This window comes from Oxyura jamaicensis, chromosome 5 (assembly GCF_011077185.1).
Source record: "Oxyura jamaicensis isolate SHBP4307 breed ruddy duck chromosome 5, BPBGC_Ojam_1.0, whole genome shotgun sequence".
Lineage (NCBI taxonomy): Eukaryota > Metazoa > Chordata > Aves > Anseriformes > Anatidae > Oxyura > Oxyura jamaicensis.
This window is the reverse complement of record NC_048897.1, coordinates 16,838,923-16,865,214: the sequence shown is the minus strand read 5'-3', so window position 1 is coordinate 16,865,214 and position 26,292 is coordinate 16,838,923. Positions and strand designations below refer to the sequence as shown.

General features: G+C 35.4%; 1 protein-coding gene across 6 annotated transcripts in view; it reads left to right on the top strand.

Annotated features, from left to right (window-relative positions):
• Nucleotides 1-26,292, top strand: part of FSIP1 (fibrous sheath interacting protein 1) — an 82,449-nt gene that overhangs the window by 12,977 nt on the left and 43,180 nt on the right. For all 6 annotated transcript variants that reach the window (XM_035328650.1, XM_035328649.1, XM_035328648.1 and 3 more), the window contains 2 exons: nucleotides 5,148-5,312; nucleotides 13,952-14,089. In XM_035328650.1, coding sequence (XP_035184541.1) covers nucleotides 5,148-5,312; nucleotides 13,952-14,089 — 303 coding nt within the window. The remainder of the gene's footprint in view (nucleotides 1-5,147; nucleotides 5,313-13,951; nucleotides 14,090-26,292) is intronic.

Below are 26,292 nucleotides of genomic sequence, written 5' to 3'. Positions count from 1 at the left end.
TCTGGAAAAATAACTGTGTGGCTTCCAACTCAGTCTGTCTGAAAAGTACACAAAGAAGCCAAAAGCCTACTTAAGTATTGGACATGTTTGTTTTAACATAATGCTGTTAAAGAGCAAGCAGTGCACATCCACATACTGCAGTGGATAGAAAGAGCTGAAGTAAATAGAAATACTTTTCCTTATGGAGAGTAAAATAAATATGTGATTATGCCAGCCACCACTGCTTGAAGGAAACTGTGTGCCACAAAATGATTCCCAGTAATGTGAGCATGTCAAATAATCTTTTGATCTCCTAGATACTAGGAGACAGCTTTTATTCATTACTCCTCTGAGGGAAAAATCATTGTGATAGAGTTGTTGGGAACATTTCTTATGTTACAAAAGTAATCATAAAGCTGCTAGGCTATGGGTATGTAAAATCTGATTTGAAAAATGAATCATTATATAAGCCTAGGGTATTTTTCAAATATATATGGTGTTAAACTTTCTAAAGATAAGTATTTTCATATTATGATCCTTAAACCATATAAACCATATATTTGATATAATACTTCAAGAAAATGCATTTTAATAAATAAGAATAAATGCTGGGAAAGTCCTTGCTTTGTTTAAAAAAATACATGACCTTTTAAATTTGTTTTACCTTAAAATGTACGTCAAGTCTGTAGTAATGTTATGAATTTTGTCACAGTATGTCAGTATACACTGAATATGAAGAAAGATGTAAACTTTGTGTAGAATGAACAAAACATAATCTAGGTCCAGTTTCTGTTTAACTTAGACAACAAAAATTATCTGGGCTAAATTTTCAGTAGGATAACTAACAACTCATATGTGAGACAAGCAGATGCATTGTTGTTGTTTTTTTTGATTGTCTTTGCATGTTTTACTCTTAAATTATTTTCTGATAAGATTGAGAGTCATCCAAGAGGTGCTGTTCTTAATTACTCTTTTCCAAAATGTGGCTAAAATACATTTTTCTAAATTACAGTTTCAGGATATGGGGTAAAGTGAGCTCAGAATTTTCTTCATCTGAGTCCAAACGGGTTATGGATACAGAGTACTAACCTTACCAGCGTTTGTGGCATTAAACAAATCTGTAATTTACTCAACTTCAGTGTGACTTCTGGGTTGACACTTGTGTGGTCACTGGCCCAAAACACATTTCTCTTTCATCCAGGGAAACTAGTAAATATTCAGTGTTTTAGCATTTTTGGAGCTTTGTGGAACAAATGTGAGTTGAGGAGTCTAGGAGACAGGAAGATCTAAAGAAATGGATGATATAAATGCCCAGTATTTTAACAGTAACTCTTCTTTCACAGATTATAAGCTAGAGCAGAAACACAGAGAACTTAACCTTTGCTGATTATTGGTATACAAAGGTGTAAAACTATCAGCCACATTCAGTGTTTCTATTGAGATAAAAAACTTTGACTTCTATAAAATTGCAGCAGTCTTCCTGTTGCTCTGACCTTTGTTCCATCACTTTGCATAGAAAATTTACATACTTTTTTCTGGATGTGAACACCATGCTTGCAGAACTGACATATTCATCTGTGTAAGATACTGATCGGTTAATGATCACTGATATTTGACTTAGCTGACATAGTTTAGCATTAAAAAATGCAGTGTAAATGCATCTTCGGTTTAATGTTGATCTATAGGTTAGGAAAGTTGATTTTTATTTGAATTTGTTGTTTATTAGAAGAACAAAGTTAAAGCTTAGTTGATCATTATTTAATTATTCTTTTGTTGGTGCATTCAGGAGGAGATTGAAGGTCCCTATTAGATATGCTTGCAACAGGTTTAGCATTGTAATCCCATGTGAAGGTCAAAATCTTCAATGGAAACAGTGCTTCATCCAGTCTTTGAATAGGAAGAAACTGTTGGGAAAGTGTGGGTTTAATTTGTTTTGGTTTTGGTTGATTGTTTTTCTCCTCTTGTTGGAAGGGTTGCTTGGTGTTGGATTAACAATACCATCCTTTCAGTTCTTTGAAAGAGATGGTCTTTCATTTGATAAATGCCAGCATTTAAATGTCACAAAACTTTACAGGTATTTTTTCCAAGTAGCTAATACAGATTCTGACTAGCAACGCGTGCCTTTTCTGTGCACCAGTTCTTAAGGCATCATGGCAGTGGAAAAGTGCAACATTTATCCAAAGTTTGTATTTAGCATGTGGCGCTGTTATGTGGGCACGTATTTATAGAGCTTGTACTATTCATATCAAATATTAAATAGGGCACTACAGAAAGAGTGTGTTGCTCTATATTCCTGATACAATTCCTGTTTTTGTCAGTTGAAGTTTGAGTGCATTGGGTTTATGTGGCAAGGTTTTGCTAGCGGGGGTGCAGGGGTGGCCTCTGTGAGAAGAATCCCTGTTAGATAAGGGCCAGCCCCAGCCAGCTCCAAAGGGCCCCACTGCTGCCCAGAGCTGAGCCAATAAGTGGTGGTGTTTGCACCTCTGTGAAAGCAGATTTAAGAAAGAGGAAAAAAAACAACAACAACAACATCTGCTGCACAACAGCAGCTGGGAGAGTGAGGAGTGAGAACCAGCCCTGCAGACCCCCCAGGTCAGTGCAGAAGGAAGGCAGGAGGTGCTCCAGGCATGGAGCAGTTTCCCCTTTTCTCCCCCTTTTCCTTTGAGGAAGGGGAGTGAGAAAGTGCTTGTGGTGGAGCTCGGCTGCCCAGCTGGGTAAACCACCACAGTGGGTTAATCTAGTCACTACTAGACCAGCCCTTTAAAGAAAATAGCTCATAAACCAACTGCCAAGATAGAATAAAAGAAAGGATAATACTTAGCTACTTGAAACCTGTCTAGCTTAGAGAAGGATTCTTTCTCTGAGACTTTTGAATTATATTATGGGTGACTCATTTCCCAAGGCTGCTTTATAACAAAGATCAAAGGAAGTTATCAGGTAATGAGTAATCTAGACTGCTCCAAGCTGGCACGGGTAACTGTCCAACTGGTGGCCACTTTCGTGTTATTTTGTTCTGACTCTTAAAAAGTTGGTACAACTACATTGGCTAAAATATTTTAGCTTTTGGAGGTTGTCCATCAAGACAGAGCTGGGTATGCTGTATTAATTCTTCTGTATAGTGTAATGGGGATTAGATAACTTCATTTGACTTGTATTACTAAATATGTCAAGTATCTGAATAGTTCAGATGGATGTGGCCTTCAAAGATAATCTAGTCCAACTAAGTAGTACTTCTTTAAAAAAAAAAAAAAAAGACTATTTAAAATATTTCAGACTTACATAATTGTCAAAACTGCAGGGGTGTAAGTCATTTCAGATGTTACATAGTAATCAGCACCGACTGCTGTTATAAAAATACTGTTCTGAGTTAACACATAGGAAATGTTGACAGGATAGAAGCATGTTTTCCAAGACAAATGTTAAATCAGTGGCCATCTTTAAAGTTCAAAGAAAGAGCGTTTAAATCTGTTTAACCCTGGATTAAAGTGGCTACTGGGTACTGGGAGCAGGGGATTTGAGAGCATGTGAAATAAACATTGAGTGATGGCTAGTAAGCTGCCACTTGGTGGCTCAGCTGATGCCTGTCGAGTCATTTCTGTGTGTTTACACTGCTTAGGTGGTGGTTAACATGAGACAGGTTTAGTACCACACTGGATACTTATGATGGTCATTGTCTCACTTGAACAGATGCTTCTGCATAGCTGGAAAACTTCTAGAGATGTTTCTGGGTGGCTTTCCTGCTATCAGGTCATGTTTGGTCAGGCTTACTAGATCTGTCATCATACTTCTATGAGAAAGCAATAGAGAAACTGTTTTTGTTTCACAAAACCAAAATAGAGGTAATTTATGATAGGAGTTTGGGGTGTGTGTTTTTGTCTGTTTGCAACCAGCGTGCTTTAGGGTAATGAGGATGGCCAAGCTTTCTCATGCTTCCTCTCTTCCACCGGCACAGATCGCTCAGAGAGGCTGTGGAGTCTCCTCCTTGAAGGTCTCCAAAAGCCACCTGGGCACCCTGCTCTGGGTGGCCCTGCCTGAGCAGGGCTTGGAGCAGGTGGGCTCCAGGGGGCCCTGCCAGCCTCAGCCGCTTTGTGACTCTTTTTGATCCCTTGTCAGATGGAAAATTGATGTGCTTTTAGACATGTATTCTGATTATGTTTCCTTCTTTGTCTTGCACAGGAGCCTGTTGCTTCCAGTTCCTTCAGAGAACAATAGTCAACAGTGTATTATGTTCCACTTTATTTGGACTTTTAAATGAATTTTAGCATGTTCTGCTGTGCAGGTGTGATTGGGTGTGTACCAGAATGGATGTCTATCTGTGTTTGTTGCCAGACTTTCTTTATGAGGCAAAAATTGTTCGGGGTAGTTCGGCAAGATGTGCTATTATGTAGTGTAGTTGAGAATTTCTTGTTTTTGTATCTGTTGACTTGCATTTTTTTTTTTTTTTTTTGGATAAATATATCTTGTATCAAGTTTGCTATGCAGCCCATTCCATTCTCTGTTCAGTCCCTTGGACTTCAGGTGTAATATGGTGTTTCCAACATTAGAGGTACTGTTTGTGTGGGCAAACAAGGAGTGCAGAGATGCACGGCATAACTGAAGTGTCTTAGGTTGATGCTTGTCGACAGTTCTAGTGTGGTTTCTAGCGTGATTTCCAAGGGCTATGCTTTTCTGCTTCAATATTAGCATAGAAAATGTGAGATTATGGCATGTTCTTTGTTGGTTTAGGACTGGTGGATCTACCTCTGTCAGACAATTTCCTTTTAATTTCTCTCCTCCATGCTATCTTGCAAAGGAGCACACCATCTCTAAAATTGATATTCATGTCAGTGACATCAGACATGAATGCATGTAGATGTGTGGGTGCTTTCTGAAAAATAAAATGAAGCGTGTATATATATATATATATATATATAAAGTCCACTTAAGTTGCTGCTTAATTTTATTTCAAACTGAAATATGTGTGCCTCTTGTTTGCTGCATATCTGCTTTTGGATGTGCATGATACACGAATACTGACAGAGTTCAGCTATACATTGAACTAGATGAGAACTTGCATTTTATTCTTAAGTACAGTTTATTTGAAAAATAAATACACTTGATGTGTAACTGCCTTTAAAGTCTGTTTCCTTTGGGAAAGAGGATTAAATATTTTCCTTATCTTTCAATAGGATGATGAATCTGGCTGGCTAGCACCAGGAGAAGGGTACACACCTGAACCGATGGAATTTCATCACCTAAATGAGATAGACATTAAGCTTCAAATGCTGCTATCTAATGGGGATTTTTCTGCAATTTCAAGCTCTTACTCCAAATCTCCAAGCCAGATTTATCAGGTATATTAGAGAACAGACCTTTCAACAAGAAATTTCATATGTAGAATTTGATAATCAGATGTTCTGAACAGCCCAAGGGCCTCAGTGGTGTGGTCAGTGTTGTAATACATTATCCATAATAATTTATCTTTGGGAATTAGATTTTGTTTTCTTCTTATCTCAGGATTCCAAAAGTGCCTCTTCATGTACGGTCTGACATATAAAGCTGTTATCGATAAGCAATGTTAAGGATTGCAGAAAGTGAATTGGAATTGTATATGTCATGCTTCTAAGGGTCTTTGTTTTTCTCCCTTGCTTGCCAGCACTAATAGGAACCTTTGGGGTCTCAGCCTTGATTGTTTGAATTATGTAGATAGAAAACTGCTTTTTTCCATATCCTAGGAATGTTGACCATGGTGTAATGTGAGAAATAACTACATAAAATACCATGAATTCCTATTTTTGCACTTATTTGCACACGAATTGCTTACGTTTGTAAAACTTACAGTTCATAGCCAGAATGGAGGCTCTGTAAGACTATATATTGACAAAACTGTTTTCAGTTACTAATTGAGGGAACATCTCTTTCATGAGTTAAAATAACTGATTTTTTCTTCTTCCTTTTTTTTTTTTCTTTATTTTTATTTTTTAGGCAACATTACATTCATAACAGCACTTTAATGCTAATTTTCTATTGGATTCTTTCTGGACCGCAAATTTTGTTTAATCTGAAGTAGTAGTTTGCTTCTCTTAGCTCCAGAGGAGTTGCATTTCGAAGCTGATCATGTACCTACTGGGGTTTAATGTGTGAGACAGCAACTCCCTCTAGTGGTTAATCACACAAATTCAGTTGTTACCCAGGTTGTTCAAGTTCACGGACCTAAGCTTGAAATGATGGATCTTGTGTGCACTGTTACAAGACATCAAAATCAGCTTGAAGTTAATGATACTGTCTGTGATAATGAGTAGTCTCTCTGGGACGCTTTGTCCAAGTGATTGTTGTTGCTTCCTTTGCAGGTAAAAGCTCGAAGGATTGAATAGAAAATTGAATTTATGTATGTGCTAATTGAAAAGAGTAATACTTTGTCTTGTTGAATAGTATCAGACTTGATAGCCAAAAAGAGATGGGTAATTCCATAAATTACCCATACCTGGTGAAAAGCAGTTGTTTCAGCTTTGTTTTCCGGAGTATAAAAGGTTTTTTTAAGACACTGTAGTATTGGGAAATACAGGATTCAATTTGTCATTTTTTCTTCAGATAAACTACAATGTGGGAGTCATTTTAGTGAAAGTTACCAAAGAACAGAACTATTTGTAGCTGACATCATAAATTTAGAAAATTATCATATTAGAGAATTATCATATTAGATAATTAGCATATTTAAATGTAATAAATATAAGTTGAAGTGGGTAGGAGGCTTTAGCTATTTAAAATTGGATTTAGAAATATATTAACTGTATAAATTCAAAACTAATTTAAAGAAAAAAAAAAAGTTAAACCCTCCTACTCTTCTGTTGTGTAATGCCAGAATGGTCTTGATTTCTGGATGCTTTTCCAGCTGACACCAAAATTCCCTAGACACATGCATTGCTGATTTTCTGCTACGCCAAGCTGTGGCTCTCTGGATGCTGTAATTTCATTGTGATCCAGACATTAGGGAAGTCAGTGTTGAATTCTTCATGAAGCCTGATTTTGTAGGTGCATTCTGATTTATCTGGCACTGTGACATGACTGGGCTTGCTTATATTTACATAGAATTTCAGCTGCTAACATTTTTGATGGTAGGTGGAGGAGAAAATAGCTCTGTCAACTTTCAGAAACCTGGCTACTGTGGAAGCTTTGTACTGGATCTAGCCTTTAGTTCTGTGTTCTTGGTTGTAGTTATTTGTACCTTGATACAATCACTTCAATTCATATGTAGAACAGTTAAAGCAGGTCACGTTCTGAATTTGCTTACGTGAGTTCATTATCAACACCTTTTGTTTTCAAATTCCTTTTACTGTTGCTTTTTGAAAAAAAAAGCAGGAGCTAACATGCAGCTGTAGCTGAAAAATTAGTGACTATTTTGAGTCTAGAGAGCTTCCTGTCAAAGGCCATATATTTTTTTACATGTCCTAGGCTCATTGCTTTTTTTTTTTTTTTTTTAGAATAGCCTTGTTTATCATGATTGATATCCTCTGATATTGTTATAGACTCAAAGTTTTCATGATTGTGTCTTCATGTCTGCTTTGGTCTCTTTCTGTACTCTTCATACCTCATCAGTAGTTGTAGCTAAGACACCTCCTCCATTTAATTTCATCACAACTATTTCACATTGTGCTTAGATTTGAAATGTTGTCTTTGAGCTATCAAAGTGCACATCATTTTGCTCAATGCAATCTCCTCCTATTCTTCAGCTCTCTCTTTAGGCTATGACTGTTTGTTGCAACATTACATTTTGGATTTACTCTTTAGATTTAATTTATTTGCAGTTGTTCTATGACATACTTAATGTGCTTCAGGCTGCTTGAAAAAATCAAGTAGTTTGATTGGAGGGGAAAAAATGGATCTTTAAGTTTTCTGGTCTCATACTCAGGGATTTATTTTTGTTGTTGCTTGGGGGTTGGGAGGGTTAGTTGTTGTAGTGAACATTCAGGGAGAAGAATTTAGCTTACAATTTTTATACTTGTTTTGGAGAAGCTCTGCATGCTAAATATAGGGCAGCCCCATAGTGAATGATTTATTTTGCAGGGTGAATTAACAAATTTTTGTAGAAGGGTGAATGATACAGACAGGGTAAGGTCAGCTGACATTCTCAATGTGGCAGAGCAAGTTATTGTATTGTTCTGCATGCTCTCTCATTCTTCTTGTATGCTTGGTCTTTGGGACTAATTTAAAAACTAAAACTTAAAATAGAAGAAAATTTAGAAGAATTCTAAGGAGTGTATGCATTGCTACATCTACACATACATATATGCAAACATACTTTTACTACGGCTTTTCTCACACAATCTTTACTTGGCATATGAAACTGCCAAACAATAAAAGTTATTTCAAGTTTTTTCAAGAAAACCTACAATTGTGTTATAACAAGCTTATCAAGGAAACTGTCAGGCACTAAAGAGGAGGAGATAAATGTCTTCTTCAAGATCTTATCCCTGTGTACTTTCTTAGGAATACTTCAGGCTTTCCAGTTGCTTCCATGATGACAGCAGTACCATGTAAGTGGAAAAGCCTGACATCTTGAAAAAGTTGGGGAGCATTGGGATAGTTCAGTGAGAACTGATACATAGAGTGATTAAAGATTAGAGATGCACTCCTAGTTCTGGTATTGCCTAATACTTGATTAAGGCTTAGATTTTCATCCTTAATTATTGATGTTTCTTGGTGGTGCTGGTGGCAAGGGGAAGTGATGAAGAAAGTGGGAAGCATACACTTTTGTTGTTCTGCCACCTGGCAACCTACGGAAGTGCCTGAAGCGAGTTCAGAAACTCTACTTGAAAGCGATGCTTGAGATAACAGTAACTGATGGCATGGAGGTTGATCTAACCCTGGGAAAAATGAGATGCTTTACCAGTGAATGGCATATATATGTACTGACAAGAGGAAGGGCAAGACATAGATGCTGGATCTGTGCAGCCCCTAGACAGCAAGGTTCTGTTGTGCTCACAGTTCTTTCATCTTGTTTTCCTCAGGTGTCCCGACTCTGGTTTCACGTTCACTTTCCTTTGCTTTCTCAATTTTACTCCTCATCAGTTTCTTTTATCCCTGAATCTTAGCTTTTTTGGTCCAGATAGTTTTATTTTTCAGACAGTAGTTTTCACAACTCTCCCCAACATCCAAACAAACCTAATTCCCATGTTTTTTCATTCTTTGGTTCTTTTACAATGTTTTCTAATGCAGTAGAAACTTTTTTTTTTTTTTTTTAAATCCAAACTAGCTTGTCTTATTTAGCTGATACTTTATATTTTTCTCCCCTGTTCTTCTACTCCTTCTCTTCTAGTCCTGTTGCAACCCGCTCTAGGTATGTCGCAGGTATGGTGCTAGTATCTTCCAGAATGAGTTGGTTAACAAAACAAGGTTTTGATAAAATTCATGAATGGCATCAGATTGGCAGATGTTGCAAAAGAATTATGATGGGTTATAGAAATGTTTTTAGAAAAGTAATAGCTTCAGAAATGTTAGGTGCTACTTACTGCATGTAAGAAAGAAAATAAAACAAATGAACGATCTGAAATGAGGGTAACTGACTGAGCAGTCCTACACAAAAAAGGAGAAAGGATCTGAAGGAATTGAGCGATGCCTTTGCTGAAAGATACTGCTTTGTGATAAGTGAACACGAATGCCATGTGCAAGACAAAGGCAATAAGAGTTCTGGTTTTCTGCCCCCCTTTGTAGGGCTAATTTCAAATGTTTCGTGACAAGTTTTTCAATTGCTGCTTCAGTTGATCACAGCAACTAAGTGAGGAAATAAGGTAGATACCAGTATTGAGAATTGTTACAGGACAGAAGTCTGATTTGGAAAGTGGGTGCCCTTTTGAAGAAGAGGCTTTACTCAGTGGCATTACTCTTTCTCCTAAAAGTCAACGCTGAAATTCTTTCTGACTTCCATGATATGTGGATTGCGTCTGCTGTGGTTAAGCAGAGTATAATGCATTAGTGATGGGGAACATTGGAAGAATTGTTGGTGTATAAACATCTGCTTGGGTTTTGTTTAGAATTTTAGAAGTAATTAAAATGAAATTAACTCAGAGTTGCATATCTTAAAGATGTACATTCTTTTCTTTTGAAGAATTTCATTAGATATAACTTTCAAAGAGCAAACACTTAATCACCACTGGCTCAATAGGAGAGAAGCTTCCTGCCACTTATGAATACATTGGCAGGATATAGGAACTATTCTCCAGCCCAGAAATCTTTAACAACTGGATTTAATTATTGTACAGTACCATAGCTGAGCTGCTAAAGTGAAGCATACAGATTCATCTTTTTGTGCAATCAGTCCAGCTGGATTCAGAATGCTTTTCCATGACTAATGTTTTATTTTACATGGAAATGTTTCTCATCAGAACTTAATTTCTCTCTGAAACATTCCTTTGTTTTGGTGCCAACTTAATTAAATATTTTTAAAATGCTTTTGTGTTACTCAATATTTTTGGGGAAGAACAAATTAAATTGAATATAATTCTGGAAGAAACAGGAAAACGGTAGGATGAAGAATGTAAAGTGCTAAGACTGAGTATGATGAGTACAGTTACCAACTTGAACAACTGCAAAACTATCTGAAAATAAAGAGCAGTGGAGACTCTGATTAAAGAAACAATAATATCTGTCTGCTTGATTATCTTAAGATAATTACTTTAATGTCATTTATTACCTTGATGAATTCTTTCATACCTGTTTTTCTTCTTATCAAAAAAAATAATTCAAATTTTCAATTATAGCACAAAAATATAGTTAACAGTTTAAAACTAAATGATTACTCAAAGTGATGAAAGATTCTGTAGACATTCTGATGTTTCCATTGATAAACTCCTATAGCCTATACTCTATGCCTTTGCTTCACTAAAATTGATGCTTTTGACAGATATCTCCACTTCAAGGCAAAGTTAGAAGCAGGTAAATAAACTGATGAGCCTGTTTTATGGCTCAAGAAGTTCGTAGGGCACCACTGTCTTTCAGGAGGTGCCTGTTTGGTTTGGTTTGGTTTGGTTTTTAAGTTTTAAAGTCTTAGAGCAAAGAAAATGCAAAACAATTATAGCCACTTCAAATACTGGGTATTTCCACTTATATTATGGTAATTTCCACTTATATTATGGTCATTACAGTTTTGACTGTTGCTAAGTACTTACACCCTCCCTTGTGCCAGTAATAATTTTATCTTTTTACCTCTTTTTTTTGATAATTTTTAATTTCTAATGATGAAAAACATTAAAATGTTTTAAAACAATTGAAACATTGACAGTAAAATATTTTCTGTGATATAATACTTCCCTTCATGCAGATATCTTGAGAAGAATGTTATAAAATGAGTATGTGGAGAAAATTTGTCTTAACTTTGCTCAGATGGTGTGAATTCTGATCAGTTACTGTTCACGGATGAGATAAATGAGACTGTAAGAACCACTTCTGTGAAAGCAGAAGTTTAATCTCCATAGTGGTCAGATATCAGCTGATGCGCTGAGACTACAGCTGATAGGTATTCCCAAGAATACAGGGAAAAGAGTATTTTATTAATGTTGTGTTTTATTAAGATATTTTCTATATATTTTTTGTTTGTTTTTTAAAATTCTGAACTCTAGAAAAAAAAATTAGGTAAATAGTGCAAGGCTTTCCAGCTTCATGTTTTCTACTACTTATTAGCCTGCTGGTTTATGGGCTAGGAATTGAGATTCTTGTGACCTTTCTTCTCAGAGATTTATAGAAATTAACATAAATTTCGGTTTGCAATCTTGGAGCTAACTAGAGTTATATCAGTCATGGATGTTTGTGTAGGTAAAATGTTGAAACAAATACTTTTTCCTCCCATTTTCTAGTAAATGTTCATAGCTTAAGTTTTTTATCCACCACTCTCTGATAAGAATTGTCTAGATATCATTGCAGAGATTAATAGTAAAGAAAAGTTTGTGGAGAGTAAAGTCATCAGGCTCAGTTAGGAATTTCTTTTGATAGAACAGTGTTGACTTACTTGTGAAACAGATAGGCTTAAAATCATACGCAATGGGATAAAAGGAAAAATACATCACAATACACAGTTTTCCTGAAATCTGAAAGGCTTGCTCACAAGTACATGCAGCAGCTGAGCTATTTCTCAGTAAAATGTGACATGGACTAGGACAGAGATCTGCATAAGTTTGGCGTCAGGAAGTTGTATGGGGAAGAAGATAATAATTTGAAGGTACTGCTTTTCTGATTTTGACTCCACTCACTGTTACCTTTTAAAATCAAGTTGGTATTGTAGCAATATTTTTAGAGATGCTGTTTGCAGTTTGAGCTCTCTTCTTGATTGAAGGCTGAGTTCATATAAAAAAGTCCTTGCATACAACGCGTGCAATGAAAAAAACTAAACTAAAATATTTAGTGATTGCTCAGTACAACTAATTGCATATTCTTAGTTGTGTTCATAACATTATTTTTTTTAAACCAAATGATAACTGCAACTCTAATCCATACTGAGCACTAACTGCTTGGAGGACAATGCCTCTATATATGCACAGATCAAAAGATTGGATTTAGGAATGTAATTGCAGAAATAACTTTAATTTTTTTACAATGAAAAAGTGAAATATGATACTGCTCTTCCCCTTTTCTCCCCCAGGATTCCATGGAAGATTTAACTTGAATTAAAATCCCTGGGAAAACAAAACCATGCAAATCATCTTATTAGAGGGAGAGTTAGTTATACTTTGGGCTCGTTTGCCAAATCTGTATTTATATCACAGATATAAAGTTCCTATCCTTGTTTCATGTATTAATAAACACAAGTTTAAATAAATCCTTTTTTTGTGTGTGTGTGTGTGTGTGTGTGTTCTATTTAGATGTAACTCAAGCAGTTTTCTTGCTATTGGGCATTATATTTAACTAATAAACTCTCTCTGTATTTAGAAGCTAGGTTTTAGGCACTCAGTATTAACAATTTTGGCTTTAGGCAGTCTTCACATTAAACTTGAGTCCAGTTTTGAGAGATTCTAGTCATTAACAGATGCTGCTGCTTATAGCTTTGTCAGTTATAGGAAAGAATTGCTGGGACTGCTGATTGTAAATACATATTCAAAGATTTGTACTGTGTTTAAAGCAAGTTTATTTTCAGGCATGTAATGTTTTAGATTTCAGAGCTCATAGAATGGTCTGATGTTCAGAAAAAACGTTTTGAGATGCTTACAGTTTTTTATACCTTGTAGTTAAGAATTTGCAAAGATTATTCTCCTTTCCGATCAAGACACATTAACTGAAACTGTTGTGCTTGCATGTGTTTATGAAGATAACTTGAGCTGCTTCTGAAAATAAGAATGAGAAGAGCACATTTTTCTTAAATGGTTGCTTGTGTTCCTTTGGGTTGAATTGACTAACAGGTTTTTAGTTTTGTTTTTTTCCTCTCCCTTGTTGGCTTACTTGGATTCTTATATAGGATCTTTGGTTTGCAACAGAAAGTTCTGCTTTTTTCCAAATACAACATAGCTTTGCTGTTTTGCCAATATTTGGCATTCTTAATGATCTAAATGTCTCAATGATCTTAATGTCATTCTTAATTATCTAAATTACTTTCCGTTCTTGCATGTAATAAGACTATACTGAAGCTTGAATGTATTTAGCACTGATACGAATTTCAGAATTGGATCCAAAGCTACTGCAGGATATGAGAATGTCTTTAATAACAGTTGCACATCTAACTCACACTTGAACTGTGAGAGAGGGTTTCTTGTTATTTACCATGATGTCTGGTAAACAAAACCTACACTTCGGTTCTGATTCTTCTGTTCTCTTCTGAGAGTTGTCAGTGATGTCCGAATTCTGTTCCCACTATCAGTGACAGGAGCAAGCTTTTGAAACCCTTCCTCACTGTCCCTGGTTATTCTAAAGATTTCCATGTTTTCCTGATGGAAGTCAACAGAACGCTCTTCTGGCTGTGAAGCAATACAAAGTCATGTGTTTAATTTCTTCCTAATCTTTCTTTCATCAGGAGTCTCTGGTTTATGCAAACAGAAGCCTAGAAGCAGTTCCAGGTGAGAAGGTTCTACGAGACAATAAGGAACATCGCGATCAACAAAACCGTCTGAAAGAGATAGATCATCAACTGAAATCCCTACAGAGAAATTTTGTAAGTCTCCTATTTTTCTCTTTTTTTCCTCAATTTGAAAACTTTGAAGTTTATAATTTCATTTGTCTTTACAACAAAATCCAGTTCTGCAACATTTTGTAAATTCCTGAAGGAGTTCCTTAAGAAATAGACAAGCAAAAGTCTCAAATAAGCTTTCTTAATCTGGAAGGCATTTTTCAGTTGTAACGCATCTTTTTGACTAACATAGTGTCTTTCAAAGTGAAAAAAATTACTCTTCTCTCTTCCCCAGAGGGGGATACCATTTATAAACAATCATGTGTAAATACATCTGTAAAGCATTTTTTATGGTTCATGTAATTCAGCATTCTTTGGACGACCAGGTCTAGTGGGAATGCTGTGTGTACTAAGTTATTGTGTGGTTTAGTTCTGCTAAATTCATTTAGTATATTTCTGTACTTAATTTTCATTTGATGCATGAATGTCATAAAGGCAAGGGCCAATAAAAAATGAACATGTAAGTAAAATGGTAGTAAAAAATCATTACATAATTAGAACAAGTACGTCATATTGCATCCTTATTGCTATTTTTACTCAAAAGTGGGTAGAGAGAAGGCAACTTAAAATCTAAGAGGATCCTATTATTATCCTAGTAGGCAGAAATTGTTTATTCCGAAGTCATAGAGTCAGGACTAACAAGTCTGAACTTGCAGAACTGTGTGCCTCTCTCAAGTAGAAGATTACTATTCTTTTTCAGTGCGTATAATTTATTACATTACTCTCAAGTTACAATAAGGAAATACAACTTAAGAAATGGTTGCAGGGGAACCTCAAGGACTTTAAGAATTCTTTTAAATCCTTTTTGACATATACATTGTAAATGTACTGTTTAATCTGTGCTGTTTAATCTTAAAGAGCTATAAAACAAAGGAGAATACAAAGGAGAATTAGGGAGAAAATGTATACAAAGGAGAATTAGGGAGAAAATAAACAAAACATTCTAAAGCAGATGAATTAAAAAGAAGAGTCCTAAGATGGTACAGTTGTCATTTGGTCTAAAAGCTGATGCTGGCATTTGTTTATATGTTGAATCCCTCATAGATCTTTTGAAGAGCACAGAAAGAAAAATCTTATTTTTTTTATTTTTTTTTTATTTTTTTTTTTTAAATAAATAGCTTTGAACAAAACCTTGAAGGCTTGTCTTACTCACATAAGATCCAATGAAACTGCTGAGGGCTCAAAAGAGCATTAGTGCATTAGTGCATTAGTGAGCTGCCACTTGCAGTCAAAAACTGGATATATATGCGTATTTTTAAGATTTGAATGTGTTTAGTGTTTCTGCTTTCAGATTGGAAGGCTTTTGTTTCTCCATAGAAAGTGCTATGTGGGGAAGACAAACTAGTTCAGCAGTGTATGAGAAACTGACTTGAGGTAAAAGCTGGCATGGGTAACATGATAAAGTGAATTTTTACTACAAACTCTTGCTACATTAGCAAGAGGTATCATTATGGTTAATTGAGATGAAAGAGCTGTGCAAATGAGGCGGGTGGTGACTGGGGACAGTGAGCATGGGTGCACATTTGAAGTTCCATCTGAATGAGAACACACCTCTTTCTGTGAGGGTGACAGAGCACTGGAACAGGTTGCCCAGAGAGGCTGTCAATTCTCCTTTTCTGGAGATACTCAAAACCCACCTGGATGCCATTCTGTGCAACGTGCTCTAGGTGGCTCTGCTCAACAGGAGGCTGGGCTAGATGATCTCCAGATCTAGAATGGCCAGCCTCGGCCATTCTGTGATTTACCAAGAGTAAGTCATGCTTGATGAACCTGATTGCTTTTTATGATGAAATGACTAGATCTACTTGATAAGCTGGAGGGCAGGACTGCCACTCAGCAGGATTTAGACTGGAGCAGAGGACAGGAACATTAAGACATTCATCAAGGACAAATTCAGAGTTCTACACTGCAGAGGAACCTCTCCCTCCAACAATCTGAGCTGGAGTCTGACTGGCTAGAGAGCAGACCTTTTGAAAAGGACCTGGTATAGTTGTGGACGACAGGACAGCATGAGCCAGCAGAGTTCCCTGCAGGGATGAAGGGTAACAGCCTACTTGGCTATGGCAACATAAGCATAGTCAGAAGATTAAGGGAAGTAATTACTTCCCTTTTCTTAGCACTCATGAGACTCTGCCTAGAGTATCACATCCAGAACAGAGCTGTAGTATCTTTACTGATATATGTTGTGGGAGAATGAGGTATTGTTCATAAATTGAAATGGGGAGTTTCCAATTGGATTTAAAGGGAAAAAAAATAGCTCCGAGTTAATTAAGAATGGGAAGCAGGTTGCATGAAGAGACTGAAATCTCCATCGTTAGAAATTTTGTGGACCTTCCTGGACAAAGCCATAAACCATTATGTCTGATCTCATTGCTGACCTTGCTTGGAGCAAGAGGTTGGACTGGAGATCTCCTGACAGCTGCTCAACCTGTTGATTTTTTTTTTTTTTCCCCCTACAAGGGAAATGATCAAGAATGTCTGCACATTTCTCAGGTAGCAATCTTTATTATCACTGGATTGAAAGAAAAACAGTAAATTTTTAATGACTTTATATTGTATAAATCAATTTCTTGTGTGTAGACCAAAAATCCCTGTAGTCCACCTTTGACTTTTGGAGGTCCTTATTTCAGTAGTGTGCTTAGCTTCTGCAGATCAGTTAGGATAAATACTATTCCCTACTAGTCTTTGCATTGAAGAAAAAAAGCAGTGGTAAATTAGCATGCATTCTTCCTGGCATTGGTTCATTTAGTGTATTTACAGAGTATGGGAACAAGACTTGGGACAAGGAGGCAGTCTAGGTTTAGAGACTGTTCACTCACGTGTATGAAATTTACAGTAAGTCAGCATATTTAGCTCTTATCTGCTCAAAATACCAAAACTTCCTTTTAATACACAGCTCTGTCTACTACGCTACTGTTAGTTAAAACATGGGAGGCAAATAACTAGAGGAATTCTGTGGAACTTCAGTATATTGAATAGGTTAATGGGTAAGCAGATAAAGTAAGTCTGTATACTGTCATCATTTCCTGTTCGTTGACCTTTGTATCACCTTTTGTCACTACTGACCTTGTTAATGAGACAAACACAATCTGAGGAAGTGCGTCTGGGAACTCTGTGCTTGTCTACCACATGCCTGGGAAATGCGGTGGGCTGCTGACTTATTCAAGTATTTTGAATATCAATGTTTCAAGACTTGATAACAGTATTTTTTGGTATCAGCCTAAAAGGAAACATTTGCAACATACTGGACATTTATCCTTGGCTAGAACATGTGGGCATTTAGAAGTCTAAATTGAAAGAGGGTAATATTTATTTACAGTGTTAAAAAACACAGTTTGTCTGTACCGATGTAATTCATGGCCAGGCTAGCTTTGCTGCACACTGTTCAGCACCTAGTAAGGCTTAAGGGGACATAATGTGTATTGCTATCAGCTCTTGCTTTGTGGCATGGCTGTGAGATCACAGCATGTGGATGTGAAATATTTGTGTGTAAGGTCTTCTGTGAAATACTTTGGTTGCCAGAGTAGATAGATAAAGAAGTATTCAATTGTAAATGAAAGTAGGCTTTTCCTTCTAACAGTCAAATATATAGAAAATTTACACTTTTGTAGAGTGAATGAAGAACAGCTTCCAGGAGATACTTATTTTTTAGTTTCATGTCCTTGATGCCATTTAGTCTTATTTCTAGAAAATACAGTTGCTACTTGGGAAGATTTAGACAGAACAGCATGGTATTCTGATGCAAGCTACATAATTGGCTACATTATTTTTTTTTTTTAAATTTGATGTGGGAGTGTGTGCATTCCAACTATGTAAGTTAGTAAGCAGGTGTTATTTTCAGGGTCAGAATGTCTGAAATCGGTTAACTTTTATGCAGTATGGACTTGGTGCCTTGTTTCTATACCAAAGTAATATTTTGGCCATTAATTCTGTAACAACATAAGCAGCAAAAGTGGTCTCTGCCTAGAAAATGTGACAGAAATCTAATCTGAATGTTTGGGGTGAGGGAGGTGTATATAGATGTTACGTTTCCTGAAAAAAAAAGTCAGTATTTTAGCAAATACTGTTTGAGGTTCAATAGGTGGCACTCTTCACTGTATGTCAGTGGAGGAATGCCTGGGCATGGTTCTAGGGAATGTTATACTGGTGAAGATGTTATTGCTATGGTGTAAAATACTGGTTATAAGAGATTTTTATCTCACTTTTGGCACAATACCAGGTGTGCAGCTTCTGACATTGCTATTTTTCTAGCTTAGCCAATTCAATTGTGTTAAAATTCATGTTGTATTTAAAATTTTTCTTTACTCTTTCCTAAATTACTGTATTCTCTGTGTAAAACTAGAAAAAAATTCTCTGCTCTGAGTGGAGGAGGTGATTTGTCAGAAGTTAGGAATGTTATTTCTGAATGCATATTTGTATTGGACTTCATGCTTTCAAAATAGAATATTTTAAAATGTCTAAGAGAGAACTGTCAACAATTTATTTAAAAATATAAATCCATTAGATAATTATTTTTTGTTTGTTTGTTTCCTATGGAAATAATGGATAGATTAACTAGCAGAATTACCTGCATATATTAGGTAGTAACTTAAAGTAGGTATAAAGTTAACTTCACAAAGTTTTGTTTTTGCTGGGGGAGAGAATGCTGTGTTTCTTCCACTACTGCAATATGAAGAAATTGTTCAAATGGATTTGTACAACTGTAGCTGTACTCTGACCCTCTCTTCAGGAGGGAAGAATACATTTGTAGTATTTCTGGGGGAGGCTATTTAGTAGGCACTGGCTTCTGAAATTATAGCATTTATGGATGCCTCCACAACACCTTACCTCACGTATGCTGTTAGACTTCATAATTTCAGCTGCGTCTGGGACCAAGACCAAAAACAAGGCTGGAAAATAAGACATTATTATACTTTACGATCAATACCAAAGAAAAACAGAAAATCTGCTGAACCATTAGGCTTGAAGTAAAGAAATGAGGGGTTTTGCAATCTGAGATCCTCCTTTACTTCGAAAAAATTGTCTCCAGAGAATTAATATACCAAAGAATGTATTGTATGCATTCATGTTGAAATGTATTGTGAAATTTCAATCCAACTGAAATCTATCTGTACCGTGGTTTCTGGGCCCTTGTTGAATTTCTTTTAGGTTTTAGTTTGACCTTAGTTCACTTGTTCTTCATTTGAAACCATGGCTGACTCTCTGCACATTCTTTCATCTTTCAGTTTCCTGGAAACCATTGAGCTTATCTTTGTTTGGTGAATTGCATTGTTAACTGCTGCTTCAAAAAAAAATGTTCAGCTGCCAAATGCGTGTTGCTGAGCATTAATGAAAAGAATTTTATATGGAAAGAATAATAAACGTAGTTATTTCTCAATTGAGGCTTCTACTAGTTGGCCATTTGTGAACCAGTAGCATGTTTGGTGATGTGCTGAATTTCTCCATAGAAGATAGTAGGTTTAAATATATGTCCAAGCAAGCCGTTAAGTAACAATTTCACCTTTGCTGGTTTATAGGGATGTCTAATTCAAATGTCGCACGCTGGAGGCTCATTCCTTCCTGCCAAAAACTAGCCACAGATGCTTGTTTTAGTGTTTCTGTTAAATATATAAATTCAAATACAATTAATATATGTATATTACTACTGCACATGATTGTATACACACACACACGTGTTACCTCTTAGCATGACTGAGGTAGTGGTACCCACTTTAAAAAAAAAAAAAAGTCTTCCTACTTCCAGTAAGTTATTTTAAATCATAATTAAATTTAGTCTGCTTAATTTTAAATTTAGTATCATCAGATGTCTGTACATCTATAGTAATTATTTTTCCCCAAGTTTAGTCAATATGGTGGCAAAGCACAATGCGTGACTGTTAATTATTCAGGTGTTTTTTCATAGAACATGAAAACATACTCAGTTTTCTGAATAGCTGAACTTTGCAGGAAGTTAAGCAATTGGTATAGGTGCTACAGAATGAAAACAGAAAATCAGTATGGATGTTGTCAAGTAAAATTATCTACAGGAGCTCAGTCAAAAGGCATGATACTTTTCTTTGTGATGCAGGATAGTGCATATCTGTGAGGAAGGAAATCACAGGATAAAATTAATTATTGTTTATTGATAGAGAAAATCTCTCAAACTGTTTCATGGCTGAACCTGCATAAGGATAACAACAATTGTATATATAATGTATGCCAACTTTTTCCCTGAAACTGACAGAATTCAATGCACCTAACCCTGTGTCTGTACTAGACAAATTCCAGATGAGGTAAATAATTTGTTCCTGACTTCTGCCATTTAAAGGGAAGAAGAGGGCAAGATAAAGTCCTTCCATTTATTTGGAGAACAATTTGTCAACTATACAATCCTGTAATAAGGTTTTCTATCACAGTGTCTTTGCAAAAATTCATTGCTAAAACTTTTGAACACAGGGCCATAGTCTATGGTATTGTAGTTGTTGTTTTTTATTTGTTTGTTTTGTTTTGACTACTTTATGCATTGTTAGCCCTTGTAAGCTCTTCCTGCGTGCTGTGCAGTAACATAAATAGCAAACATCTTTATTTTAGTTCACATAATACCATGTAATGAGGTAGTTTCTCTATGAGCGTATGTTTCTCCATAAAGGTAGATCTTTTTTACTAAGGCGTTCACATGACATATACTTAATTTCACCAAATAAAGGAAAAAAGGACCAGTTTTCTAAAGGCTGAGGTGTACCACTAGTAGTTTGTTATTTGTTCAGAAACTATCTAACAGGTGCTAAAGTTGCCTGCTAAGTTATCACTAAGCTTCAAAAAGATCTTATTTATTCAATTTTTCAAGTAATTAATTGTCACTGTGATTCTACAAAATTGTTTCAGAATGAAAAGTGATAGTGTTTTCATCCAGAAGAAAATATTAGTATGAAATCTAAAGGTCCTTCATTTAACAGCTACTATACACACAAAGAGAGCAAAGTTAAATAACATTAATGAAAGGTAATTTTTTCACTCATATGGTTAAAATAAATTTCCAATTTCTTGATTTTTCTTCATAGTATTATTGACAAGAATGAAGCAGCTGTTCAAAGTGTTTATAATAATTTGAAAACAATATATTGCACTACAACTTAATATAATTCAATATATGTTGTATATATAATAAATAGTTAATACCAATTATATAAAATATTAATCAGTTAAAATCTTAAAGATGGTTCTATTTTGTATGGATAATATATTAATATAATATTTACCTAGATGCTGGAGCCAGTTAAATTAAATAACATCAGTTCAAAGGTAAGTAACATTGTGAACTTGCATCAAGGGTTCTCAGAAATACTAGTTAGGTGTTGACACTGTGTATGAAAAATCATTGCTTGAATATGATACCTGCAAGGAGACCTAATTTAAATATAATTTTATTTTCTAGATAAGAATGTTCAAATTCTCTATTGATGTAATGTGATTCTCCTTATCCCAGAATGTAGTTTTCAGCTATTAAGGAAGAGTCTGCTAATTGTTTCTACCAGAATGTGTAGAAGAAAACTGAGAAGCAGCTCACTTCCCATATTTCTCTTACGTGCCAAAGAAAGACCAAAGGAAGTCTTTTGTCTGTTTTATCCTCCAGCCACTATATTTGTTCCCATTCTCTTTCCCAGTGTCTTCCCTATAATCTCATTTTATTCTCTAGAGTTGACCTTTCTTTCTTTACTTTTTCTCCTATATATTATGATGTTTGCCATCTTAAAATAGCAAACAAACCATCTTTGACTACTTAGCCATCTCTAAATCCATTGTAGTGCTATTTATAGCCATTGTCCAAAGCCTCCTCCAGTTTCATGTCCCTGACATAATTTAAATTTAACTGTAGCTGTGCTAGTTATCTTTATTTATAAATGGAATTTGACACCATAAAATGGATTGTTACTGGAAATGTGTTTTGTCACAGGTGATGACAGAATTTGCAGAAACTAATTTGCTTCTATGCAATTATATTTGTCTGTGCTGTCATAAATACCCTCTGTTCTCAATGACCTTGACAATTATGATGTAACAGTGTTCCTGTATTTGCTTATTAATTATTTATTAATTATTAATTATTAATAATCTATCTGGGTAATACGTAGCATAAGATTTGCATCACTGAAATGTGGTTTTCCTACTGAGGCAAGAAGAAGGTGTTTGCCTGTTGTTCCGTTGGCAAACTTAGGAGTTCTTCATTCTTTGCTGCCATTTAGCACTATTCTTTAATCTCTGTTGGAAAGAAATCTTGTTTTTGTTGGCCTGCTTGCACCATGTGCACTAAGGAGGAATAGTCACGGAAAAGCCTCTGTTTCTCTGCAAGTGTTGTAGGAAAAAGCTTTATTTGTCCTTTTGCCCTAATACGTCACATTTAGAATGAGAGAAGTGTAACAGGGCTGCTATGGAGAAAACCTGCTGCAACATATATGTAGGTACAGGATATCCTTTTTGGGTGAGTATTAAGTTCTTGATCATTTATTAAGTAGCATATAGCTACAACCTTCTGTCTGAATGGGCTGATGGTTATGTAAGTCAGAGTCTACAATAAATGTCAACATGAAAGAAATCCCATGGCTGTAAATGTTTATGCATGCGTGCCTGGATGTACAAAGTGTGTAGCAAAACTTGTAATCTTTTCTTGAGTCACTTCAACTTGTTAGGACAAGACGGATGTGTAGTCAAACAGCAGTTGTAAATGTGGGGGATGGAAAGCACATAGCAGATGCACAGAGTGCTGATGCTCTTGTAAACTATGTCAAACTATTTGACAAGCATATGGGGTTACTAAGCCAAAAGGCTCTTAAGTATGCTACCAGGATGTTACTTTTATTATAAATATCTGTAATGTTGGTGTTGACATCTCATGTATTTCAGTTGAAGCTGCATAATAATTTGTGTATTTTCACCTGTATTTTCAGAATGATTTTTATAAGTATACATGTTTCATTAAATGTATAATAAAATGGATATTACAATTAATATACTAACACAAACTGATGGCATACTGTGATACGTCTGTTAATCAGTTTTACAAAAAACCTCAGTTGAAAGCCAGACGTATGTTGTTGTTGTTGCTTTTTTTTTTTTCTTCTAGAAATAGTTTCATGAGGTGACAACAGCAGTATTTCTAACAATGAAATACTTTTCAGAAACACTGTAATCCTGTTTACAGAGTTCAAGAAAGTTGGTTTGAGAAAAGCTTTGGAAGTTTAACCTCATTGATCTAAATAGTCTAATTACACAGCATGTTTTTTGTTATGTTGCACAGTGCATACCAGTATCAAAAAATACTTAGGAAATTGGGCTGTTCCCTCTGCAGAAAAACTTCACCTAAAATAATTCCTCTTATTAGGAGTCTGAAAAGCTAAAAGCATATACATTTTAAATGGAAAAATTACATAAATACCTAACCTTTTGTTACATTGGTTGCCAGTTTGGCAGAGTTGGGTATCTTGTACCTGAATCTGTTTACTGATCCACAGATTGTGCATTCCTGTGCATTCCTGGGCTGTGTTTGCTAGAAATGCTCAGAGCATGCCAACACATCCAAGCAGCCAAACCCCCTACATCATGACGTTTGAAGGGAAGAACGACATTGCTGGAGGAAATTAAGATAATCATAAAGAAACACAAAATTCAGGGCCAAAACAGCATAAGCTAGAAGGAGATTATCTCTCTAGCCTAGCAGTGGGCAGGATGCTCTTCTGGAAGAAAGGAAGCTAACATTATGAACACTGCCTCATATATATTTTGAGATTCTTTTGTGGAAAATGTATAAACAGATTAGTGTGATGGGACTAGGAACATCCTTTTTCCAGGAGGATGAATTTTGTTTTGATGGAGACTTTCTGGCAAGTGTAATTGTCATTACACAAATTGATTGCCAAATAACACAATCAGTTCTTTTCCCCAAACACAAAATGCAGTCAAAATTAAACACACCTCCATACCAAGAATCTCCCTATTATGGCCTTTGTGACCACCCGATTGTTAGAGCATCTGCATTTTTCATATAGATGTCTTCTCTTTCTGACATGTGAGAAGTTCCCCATCCCTTTCTGGTGGCACCTAGTCATTGTTGCATATGCAACGTACACATGGGCACGTAACGTAGTCTTTTCTGCGTGCACTGCTTGATGGTCTTCGGTTAGACATGAAAGGCTATAAACATTTCTCTGAGTAAATTTATCTTGAATGCCCTATTGTGAAGTAGGATAATATAAAGTTGTAGAGACATACACATATATTGAATTCAAAGAGTATTTTTTTGCTAAAAGAATATTTAACTTCCAGTGATCTGAAAGGTTTCACTTTCTGAGGTGTTCCTGGAAAAAAAAAATGAAAATTGGGTAAGTGTTTATACAAACATGAAAATATGACTCCAGCAGAGTTTGTTGGTTTTATTCCTATCTGCTTTTCTCTCTGTAAATCAAAGCTTTCCTAAAAATAAATCTGAAGGGAAAGTACTGTATCTCAGCAAGGAGCCCTTATTCTATGGGAAATGAACATATCATGCCTGTCATCTGCTATAGGTTTAAGTGTAATAGAAACTCATTAAGGAAGTGCAGGAAGTTCCTTGTTTGTGAGGACCCGTCCACAGGACTTCATCCTTTTTGTTGAAGCTATGTGTATTACTGTCTAAATTGCATAAAATCTTATGGAAGAAGTGTTTTTCCAGTCAGGTTTCTTTTTGCAGTTAGCAGCCAGTGTTCTTTCTATCAAAATAATAATAATAATAATAAAAGCTAAAGATTCTTACATTAGGATTAAGATGGCTTGTTTATAAATGTAGCACTTTTTGGAAATTACCATGTGTTTAACAGTTCTGTCTACCTGTGTGATTGGGAAAGTAATTAGAGTTGTTTATTGCTAGAATTGTCACTGTCATGTGATATCTTGTACTAATTTGTCACTCAAGTTAATTGGGGAAATCAAATCTAATTTGAATGCTGACAAGTGTTTTTATTACTGTTAGTTTGATGGACGAAGCCAGAAAGCAGTACTGAGGAAAGTGACTACAGAGCAATAGCAAGAGCAGCAGAGAATTTTTAAGAGTAATAAAGCAACAAAAGAACAACTACTTTCTTGGCTTTGTTTATAAAGGAAGGCACTGTGGACTTGTAAGAGTATTTTGAAGTACAGTGCCATGATGGTTTCTGGGTACTTTCTCTAGAAGGTATGTCTTTAATTAATTCAAACTTATATAATAATAATAAACTTGAAATAAGTGCATTCAAGGAAGGGCAAAAGTCCTGGATAGAATGTGTAGAGAGTATGGCCTGATTTGTAGAGAAAGATGAGATTTAACATTTATGGATGTATTCATCAAACTCTTCATGAATGATACGTATAAATTGTAACCTATAAATAGATTAGGAGTATAGATGTAAAGTGTGGAGAGAAATAACTGGTGTGGAGTGAATTCATGCAAATATAACATGCAAACTTAGTAACAAGCTAGCATCTTTCCAGTCATAAATGGTAAGGAAACTGAATTCTCAGTGTTTGCATTTACTGTATGAATAACTTTGATAGCAGGTATATTTGGTCTCACTACCACGTGACTTTCTGTTACTGTTCAGTTTCTGAAATTGAAAGTGTTGATTGTTTTTGAATACATATACCTGCCAAATAATTTTTGCTTGGAGGAGGATGAGGATTGATTTATTCCATGTGAATATATCTTTTGGTATAAGTTCCAATACATAAATGGTACACAAAAATATATACAAATATATGTATGCAGCATATATTTATGCCATATATATATATAAAGAACACAGAAGTTTTATAATATATATTTTATATAGAGAGATCAGCAGGAAAATGAGCTAATATTAAAATTTAGACTCCCAACATTAACTGTATATTTATATTCTCATAAAAATCACAGAACACGTATTAGCGATAAATAGTGATTGAATTTGTTTTATTATTACATGGTATAGGACTTGTGATTTATTTATTTTTTTTTAAAAAAAAGGAAGTGTTGTTTGATAAAAGGATGTTCTTGGTATGAAAAGTCACATCTGTATCTCACTTGTTTTATTACCAGGGGTTTGCAACACCATTTAGCTACAGAGAAAAGTGAGTGAGTAAATCTTTTAATTAACCTCCATGATTATGCATCACGCTCCCTTCATTAAATGGATCTAGCAGGGAGAAAAGCCAGTTGTTTCTAA